The sequence below is a fragment of the Magnolia sinica genome, chromosome 11 (genome assembly GCF_029962835.1).
Source record: "Magnolia sinica isolate HGM2019 chromosome 11, MsV1, whole genome shotgun sequence".
NCBI classification, from domain to species: domain Eukaryota; kingdom Viridiplantae; phylum Streptophyta; class Magnoliopsida; order Magnoliales; family Magnoliaceae; genus Magnolia; species Magnolia sinica.
Genome location: NC_080583.1, coordinates 55,748,147 through 55,758,028, shown reverse-complemented (window position 1 = coordinate 55,758,028; position 9,882 = coordinate 55,748,147). Strand labels below are relative to the sequence as shown.

Genomic DNA, 9,882 nt, shown 5'->3' with positions numbered 1-9,882 from the left:
GCCCTACCACAGGCCCCACCATGATGTATGTCAAACATCTACACCATGCATTTAATGGGTTCCCTTTAGAAATTGAGATACCCCAAAAAAATCAGTAGTATATAGAACTCAGGTGGCTCACACCATCTAAAATCATGTGAAGACATGCTAAATCATATAAAAGCACTTGTTGGGGTCCATCTGAGATTTAGATGCATCTGAAACTTGGTCTGATCCCTTAACCAAGTGGGCCACACATAATGGATGGGCCGGATTCGTGAGCCACGCCTCGGTGGCCCAACAAATAATTATGAATGTTTTAATGGAGGGTAAACCTCTCAACTGTTGTGCATAGTGTGGCCCACACAAGCCACATATTGACTTGATTTTAAGTCCTAGGCCCCACCATGATTTGTGTGTTCATTCATTTTCTTAGGGCCATGGGCCCCATTGTCTTGAGAGGCCCACCCTACGTTTGTGCCCCAATCAGGGGTTGCCTTAGGCAGGCCCACCATGATATATGTGTTGTATATAGGTTGTCCATCCTTTTCTCTAGGCCATGGGCTGCCCCATGCGGCTCATCATGATGTATGGGTTATATGCACACCGTTTTGCCCATTTTTTCAAGCTGTGGGCTGCCCCATGAGGCCCACTTTGATGTATTTGAGGCCCATGTGTGAGGCCCAATGTGATGCATGTGAGGTCCAATGTGATGTATATGAGGCCTATGAGTGAGGCCCAATATGGTTTATGTGGGGCCCTTGTGTGAGGCCCATTGTGATGTAGGTGAGGCCCTTGTGTGAAGCCCATCGTGATGTATATGAGGCCCTTGAGCGAGGCTCAATTGCGATGTATGATTCCACCATGACGTATGTGATAATATTTATGTAGCCCATCCATTTTCTAGCTAGTATAAGGGTCGTGGGCCTCATTGCAGTTAGATTCTAGGTTCCAAACGGGCCACACCTTAGGAGTAATGGTGGTTAAATGCCCACATTGTAACTCTCCCTAGGGCCCGTTGTTAGGCCCATTCTCATCTCCTTTAGTGGGCTAATCCAAACCGTTGGGCCCCCATTAATAATGGTGCTTCCCGCCATGCCCTGTAGTACTGCCCAAATTTTGAAGCCCACCTTATGTTCACACCAGGCCTTCCATAGAAAAGTGGCTCATCTAGATGCATGTTTTGCCCAAGTTTAGTGACCATACCCAAGGCCCACGTAGGTGTTGAATGGGCTACCCAATCTGCTTGGAAGGACACATAGTCCTAAGTGTAGGTACTCCACCAAACCCACTTTGTGTATGTATCGGGCTTCCCATAGGAAAGCCCAGTTTATTACATGATATAGAGATTTAGGAAGCTCAATTATTCACCCTGGTAGCTCACCTTATGAACTCAGTTTGTCATATACTCACTTGACTCACCACGAGAGGTGTATCCTACCCTTGTACCCATTTACTAGGACCTCGTGACATGTACATATCATCCGCACCGTCTGTCTCTTTATTGAGATAAGTGCAAGGTCCATCTTGGACATTAGTGTATCTTCTAGGTTATCCGTTATTTAGTACATCATCACCCCCTGCCATAGATAGAAGAATATGTAGTATCGAGTTTGATATATCCACTATGTAGAACCTATCTCAACATATGGACTAGACCCGTCGTCCTCGTCTTGGATCATGCAGAGCCTTGGAAGGCTAATGTAAGACATACCGCATATGATCCTATAGTTGTAGGAGTACGTCATTCAGTTTGTACTCGTAGTATGTGACAAGCCGGTGATGGTCGATTATGGAGTATTGTTGTCTGCCCTATCAGATAATTATGCCTATGTACTTTATTACATCATGATACATGCCCATATGCATCATATGTATGCTTGTTATGAGGAGTGATTGATCGTAGCATATGACATTGGGTTGGTTTATTATGAGACTCCTTGTGAGAAGGAGTTGCCCCACATGATCGCGCGGTACGCGCAGGATTATTGCATGACTGATAACATGATTCATGCATCTCGCCTTTGTGTAACATGACTACTGTACGCCCTAGCGATATCATAGCATAGCCTCCACAGGCAGATCGTGGATGGCCAGATGGGACGGTGAAAATCTTTTTTCTACATGGGGTGCTATAGATGTCCCTGGGTGAAATTTCCTAAACCCTCTTAGTATCGGAGGACGTTCCAACATCTAGATCGAGTGGATGCAAGAGTGCCGAGTGTCGAATACCATGAGGTCGCGCTTCCCACTGTGTAGTGGTTGGTTGGAAGGGGGTGTGGCCTTACCCGCCCGAGGGAGTAAGCAATGTTAGGCTAAGTCTAACCAACTCATAAATGGGGCTGCTATCGATGGGCCGGGCTGATATTAGCAGACAGATAGTGAGGTCTCTTCCACTTACTTAGTTGTGCGCTTGATGGGGCGACAAGCTGGCGTAGAGTATACTAGACCCCGGTGATGATCCCAGAGATATACGGTACTGATACATGGACTTATTGAGCAGGAGTTGTGTACTCAGTATTTGATTGATTGATTCATTCATTCACTATCCACTCAGGCTGGTGGTGCGCAACTAATTCGTTATGTGTACCTTCACAATGGCCAGGATTTCAGTTGGGGCGCGTGACCAACCTAAGTTCAGGAGTTTACCACATTGAGTCTAGCTATCCAAATTTAGATATGGGACTAGTTTGGATAGAAGTTTCTTGTGATGAACCCCGCAGCTTGCGATACCACGTACTATCATCCCGATTACACACTCCAGCTTTATTATTTCTTTTGCATTTGCATATTGCACTGCACCCTCAGCTTATGACGTTAAGTTTACTATGATTCTGCACTGTATGACTTAGATATGACATTTGGATTACTATATCTCTGCATTGCGTAGTCGATTTACATTGCTTCCTTAACATATGACTTTGCCTTATTGTATCTTTGCATCGCATAGTCTGGATAAGTCTGATGGTATTCATGAAATTGTCAGTATTTCCGCTTACTCTGATATCTATATGCTTGGCATGTGCATTGCACACACATACACCACCCTCTAAGCTTTCTATAAGCTTATGCACAACCATTGCGTGCAGGTGACGTTAGGTCGCAGTAGCATGGAGGCCGAGCTTTGTAGAGATTTTAGCATATTCATGTATTTCCTTTCAGCATTGTAATTAACGATTTATACTAGTAGATATGTGATAATGATGTTGCTCTTATGATTTGGGTACACTAGTGGTTATGCTCCTTTACAAACAAATTTACACTGAAAATCCTTCTTGTAGGATCCTAGGATTGGAATCTGGCGTATGAGCGCTGGGAGCCGAGAATGGGGTACTATAGAGGCTGTCGGCGCCGGATTCGGTGATTAAGAATTTTGTGAGCCCGGTTTCCCAGTTTGGGGCATGACACTTCACCCCTAAGAAAAAAGCCTACCAAATTGGGATTCTCACATTTCACACTCATCCTTGTGATGGGAAATCCAATTCATTCATAAGAAGGGAAATATTCTACTACAACTACCCATGAGTTTTCCTCGACGGACACCGAAATCAAAGGTTAAGGGGTTGATTTATCAATCAGGCCACTTTTATAATGATCTACGGTCTAAAATTTGATGTGTATGGTTAATTTATGATACATAAGAATGATATAAAATTTTACATCAAACGGATCATGAAAAATATATGATCTAGAATTCAAGGGTTTAGGTTAATGACATTATGTATTTATGATTTTGCCATCTTTTATTTCTCCAACTTCCGCCATCCGTAATGGAGGGCTACATTATCCGAATTTATCGAAATTTGGCAGACATTCTTTATTTTTCATGCTCCTTCCATCGCCCCTATTAGGCCTTAATCGCTTACAAACGACCAAGATGCCTTGTTAATAGGTTATACCGCCCTAAGGTTTAAATCAATGCTTTCATACATCTATTAGAGAAGCTAGCCGGTAGTTATGACATATACCTTAAGATCTTCGAACTGGGCAGTTTATTCTGATATTTGGGCAGCTCATTTGGCGGATTCAAATACGATGGATGGTTAGATAACATGTTAAAAATAGAAAAACTTGATGGTTAGTACTCTAATCATGTATGTAGGTAGGTATACAGTCAGTTTTGTAAATGGATTAACACAAGTGGGTTTTTGAAGTGATCAAGAGATAAAACATGTATACCGTTAGATTCAAGTGACTTGTTCACATGTGTACATTCCTCATATTGTAGTTTTGATGGTGAGTTAAGTATATTCATAGGTGGTGAACAAGACGAACGGATCAGAATCTCAATTTGATATGTGTACAAGCGAATGCAGAGATCAAGTAGTTAGTTTACTATGATTGGATGGTTCAAACTCAAAGTAGACGGTCATATATATTTACCTAATGGTGAATAGTTAACTGAACAGTTCGTTATGATGAACAAGTGAGAATATTTGGATATATGATGATCTTGTCTAAAAAATCAATGGTTAGATGACTCGATCTATGGATGAAGATTATTCTCAATGGTTAGATTCAGGTTGAAGAATAGATATAAGGTTAAGATAGGCTAAACTGGTGACATACACATGTATATACTAAATTATATTTCATGGTAACACTCGAGAACTTTCAATACTCGAGTATTGAAAAGTTCAGGGGTGTTATAGTGAGATACAAGGCAATAATTAGATAAGCCTCACCTATACATTCGATGGCAAGAAGACAGGTCCAACATGAGGCAAGCTGAATGGGTGTGTTAAATGTGTCTTTGGCAAGCTAGTTGGACAGAGTATAATTCATATGGTTACTCTCGAAAGTATCCATAAGATTCTTCTAGCTACAAGATCCAAATTAAGATATCGAATCTTATACACAAACATGCATACTCACATAACATATGGCAAGAACAAAACTCTCCTCAAGATGATTAGTAGAATACTTTTTCCCTTTCTCCTTTCCTCCAGCTCTGAGAACCACATAAATAGACTAACCTAGTAGTCTTTTTATAAGATCAATAAGAAATATACATGTTCTTAATTGACATCTCCAGTGGTCATTGGCTTAAACAAGAAAAGTTGATATTAAGGAAAAAAAAAGCACGAAGGGACAAAATATAAGATGCTATTAACATCCAAATTAGGGCTGTACACGAGCAGAGTTAGCTCGGTAACTCGCTCAACTCGACTCGAAAAAGCTCGATTCGACTCGATTCAAAATGAGTTTGAGGCAAGTCGAGCTGATTTTTTTAGCTCGAAAAAAATTTTAAACTGAGTTTGAGCTTGCCTGAGTTCGACTCGACTCGGATCGAACCCGACTCGAATCGAACTCGGATCGATTCAGTTCGATGACTTGGTTACTTTGTTACTGTTGTTGCTCACCAATTGTTTGGTGAAATGACTCAATGAAGCATGGCTGGTGGCAAGGAAGGTACGTATATTAAACAAATACCCTTTTTTTTTCTTGATTTTTATGTTGTTTACAAAGTGTTTGATGAAATACTTGTAAATCCATTGTTGTTGTTTTACATACAGCAAGATTTTGAATATGCAGTTCATTTGTTTGTAAAAATGCTGCACAGACGAACTCGACTCGATCTTGGCTCGAACTCAACTTGAACTGGCCCGAGCTGTTGACCGAACTGAGCTAAACTAGTCAGTCAAGCTCAAGGACCGAGTCTGAGCTGAGGTCAGCAATTGGCCGAGCTGAGTCGAGTTGTGCCAAGCGCGACTCAGATCAACTTGTGTACGCCTCTAATCCAAATCACATATTTCAATACCATGCCTAGTACATGCATTTCATGGCCAAAATTCAAGGGATCTCGGTAAGGTAATATAATCATCCTCGGAAGCACGGACTACTACCAAAAAAATGAGAAAAGGCCATGGACTATGTTAGCATTTTGCTACCTAATCAACCAACCGTAGCTATATTAGTACGGTTTCATCCATAGCTAAACTACAGCACCTTCACATAATTAGAAATTGACGCTCCCATAAGAGACTCCCACCATAATATATGTGTTCTATCTAATTCGTCCATATGTTTTGAAATATTATTTTAGGGCATCTTAATAAAAAAAAATGGAGTCGATGAAAGTCTTAGACCATAAGGTAGGAAATATTGAAGATTAAATCACATCTACTTCCTCTATGTTGTGGTTCACTTGGGCATTCAATTTACCTCTGCATAAAAATTATGAATTAAAATGAATAGACGGAATAGATAGACCACATACATTATGGTGGGCCCCACGAATCCCCTGACAGGACCGTCCATCTGTAGGTGATTCTGGCGGGCACCCGATCCACGCCCAAAAAGAGGGCGCGCCCAGGGGACGCGGATTGCATCCTACCCCTGCCCGTCCCTAGCCGCCAATGGGCAGTTTTGTTGGAGGGCCCACTGTGATGTTGTTTATCCACGCCGTCCACCTCTTCTAAGATATGAGCACAAAAATGAGGCAGATCCAACGATCAAGTGGACCACACAATAGATAGACTCTTACATTTAATGCAACCAAGTTTATTATTTGGTGTGGTATACTTGAGCGTTGGATCTACCTCATTTTTGTGCAAATGCCTTAAAATGATTTGATAGAAGAGATGGCCGGCGTGGATTAAACAGATACATCATGGTGGGCCCGCCGCAGAACTGCCCGTTCGTTGCTAGAGACCGGCGGGGCTAGGACGCAATCCGCGTTCCTAAAAACCCTAGCTCCATATCAACGCAGCAGCGGGGATAACTAGAAAAGAAAACCCTCGCATCGTCATCTTCGTTCCTTTGTTCTTGCTACGGCCAGCCATTCCATCCAATAGGGGAAGAAAGAGAGATGGCCGCTGCCGTGGAATCGGTCCAGTGCTTCGGGCGCAAGAAAACGGCTGTGGCGGTGACCCACTGCAAGCGCGGGAGGGGCTTGATCAAGATTAACGGCTGCCCGATCGAGCTAGTGGAGCCCGAGATCCTCCGCTACAAGGCCTACGAGCCCATCCTCCTCCTCGGAAGGCAGCGGTTCGCGGGCGTCGACATGAGGATCCGTGTTAGGGGCGGTGGCCACACCTCGCAGATCTACGCAATCCGTCAGAGCATAGCCAAGGCTCTCGTTGCCTACTACCAGAAGTACGTCGACGAGCTGTCCAAGAAGGAGATCAAGGACATCCTTGTCAGGTACGACCGCACTCTACTTGTCGCTGACCCACGCCGCTGCGAACCTAAGAAATTCGGAGGACGTGGCGCCCGTGCTCGGTTCCAGAAATCCTACCGTTAGATTGCAGAGAGAGGAAAAGATAAAGTATACACAGAAGAAGAGTACAATGAGAAAGGTGGAGGAGGTTTTCTACACTCTCTCTTTTTCTCTTTTTGCCTGCTGGATTAGACATTAAAATTGTTCTTTTCATGGCATAGGATTCGTTTAGTTTTGGTTGGGATTTTAGCATTTGTTTTAAATCAAGAGATTTTAGTGGTAGTTGCCTCGTATCTAGGTGATAACGATAGGGGTGTGCTCCATTCATGTTATTTCTCCCTATTTCTTTTCCTATATCTTGGGGCGAGCCCAGAAACAAGTTGATTTTCTGCTCGTACTGCATTATGATATTACATTTCTTCTTTCTTGGGTGCTGTTGTGAGCATCTTACCATTATCTCCCTGTGGTATGGTTTTGGTTGTCGCTTCTACTTCTTTGGATTTGTTTACTCGTGCAATTTCATAGTGTAGATGGAGAGCTGAATACAAGTTGAGAGACTACTTAAAGAATAGAAATAGGGGTACGTTTCTAGTTGACATTTGCAAATGGCAAGCTACATATGGCTGTTATAATAGGTTGTGTTCTTCCCTTCTTGTTGAATTGTCACCTTGAGAATGTGGTTCCTAGAACCCACAATATATTGTACTAATATGAGTTGAGGAAAGATATCTTCAGTACCTGATATGCGGTGAATGTATGTGTCGAAGAGAGAGATGAGTAGCTACTGTTTGATAGATTGCAGCCTTGCCTATACTGATATTTCTGTTACCGTATGAGGAAAAGGAGAATGCAATCTTCCTTGTCCCCAAAAAATGTTGTGGTAGACTAGCAGACAGGCATAGCTTTTGGTCACTTGCTAACCCCTACATAGCTTTCCGCGTGCACCTATACACCACGGTGAGCAGTTTGGCATGCATGGGGACATCCAAGCGCTCATCTGTGGTGACCCAAAAATGAAGCTGGTCATGTCAACTGACAACACATTTAAAAGATAATGGCAGTTTAACCTTAACTGCCAACAGTCCATGTTTAGCATATATGTAGCCCATCTAAATGTGACAAAGTTCAATAGACAATTTGTGGAATTCCAGGATGGGCAGAATGTTATTAATTGATAAGGGAAAAGCATAAGTAGTTCTTTTAAGCTCCTTCTGAGGTTGGCAAGTTGAGTGAAGCTGGAACTTACAGTCTTAGTTGGCAAGAAGTTGGCTAATGAATCAGTATTTGGGCTATTTCTGGTGGAAGGGGATTCAAGAGTTTGATTTCATAGGCATCCAATTGGAGAAGTAACCAAGGAATTTTATTGTTGTTGAGATCCCTTTTTGGTAATTTCAATGTTGGCTTCTCGCATTCAATGGAGGAGAGATTATAGAGATGAACTGTCCATCTTGTTATCCTTTTATAAAAATTTTAGGGAGAAAATTTGGCTACTGATATAGTAAAAAAGGGCTCTTTTCTTCAATCTTTAGTGGTTGGAGATTCCTTCCCTATGTTGCAATCCTTCTATTTGCTTTAATAAATATCACCTAATTTTCAAAAAAGAAATGGTGATTATGATTAATCTAATCCCTAGAGAAGCCAGAAACAATTCATGCTTTTGGCGAGGAGAGGTTACATCAACCATTTGATGTTCTAGTTCTTAACTATCAACTCAATAGTTTTCTGTTCTGCTCAATTTTAATCAATCATTTTTTCCAAGAAATGAAAGGTTAGTGCATGCAGCTTCATATAGAGGAACACTTGAGCTTAGCAACATCATTCACATGTAGTCTTAATATACCCCTCGCATCACATTTTTACTTCTGTTCCAGAATTATTTCCATGAGTTGGTTGGTTGGTTAACAAAAGCTATAGAAAGTAGCTCCGGATATTTGAAGTGACAAATACAAGTGTGAACAATTGCATATTTATATGGTGGATTCCTTGAGATTATGGATTTTGAAGTTGCATCATTTGAAGCTTACTGCCCCTGAAATTGTAATTTTTTAAGGGCGTCAAGAATGACACAGAGAGGTATTGCTTGTTCTTTTCATTTGACTTATAGATATGAAATCATTCAGTCAATTCATTGTGGGGTTAGTCTCAATTATTCCCATGTAGTGTGATCTTAAAGAGCTAAGTCTTGCAATATTCACATTTCGTAACTGGTTCTCATGCGATGTTTCTAGTGTCTTCTGTTTTGATATGTGATGAGGTTCAGTGGTTCCCTTGTTGTGATGCTCAAACATCTTTTCTTTTTTTTGCCATTTCTCAAATTTTGGGCTCTTCCAATGAAGCAATAACAGCAGTTGGATTTTTTAAAAAAAAAATGTTTCAATCGAGTGGGATTTGGGTTTTCTTGTTTAGGCATTCCTTATGATTTATGTTTCTTATTTTTATGTTGCCCTTTTATTAGAAGGGTTTAATGTAGTCGAAAGGTTGTTGACTTGTTGTGCACAAGTTACTGTTGCATGGCGTGTTAAATGTAGTTTATTGGTTGTTGTGTGCAATAGGACTTAGCAGTGCTTCAAGTTCCACCTGAGACACTGATGGTGTAAACTAGTTGGATGATCAATAAGGAATATACTTTTTAAAGCATCTTGGAATTGGTCCTACGGTAATCGGATAATGAAGATAAGATTTAGATATGATGGGTTCCCTTTCTCCCATGTGTTGTGTTTGGATAGAGAAAACACAAAATA

General features: G+C 41.4%; 1 protein-coding gene across 1 annotated transcript; it reads left to right on the top strand.

Moving 5' to 3' along the window:
• Window positions 1-6,635: 6,635 nt before the first annotated feature.
• On the top strand, window positions 6,636-7,568 carry LOC131219161 (small ribosomal subunit protein uS9-like). Its single transcript, XM_058214182.1, has one exon. The coding sequence runs from the start codon at window positions 6,791-6,793 to the stop codon at window positions 7,223-7,225; it is 435 nt and encodes a 144-aa protein (XP_058070165.1). The 5' UTR covers window positions 6,636-6,790; the 3' UTR covers window positions 7,226-7,568.
• Window positions 7,569-9,882: the final 2,314 nt, after the last annotated feature.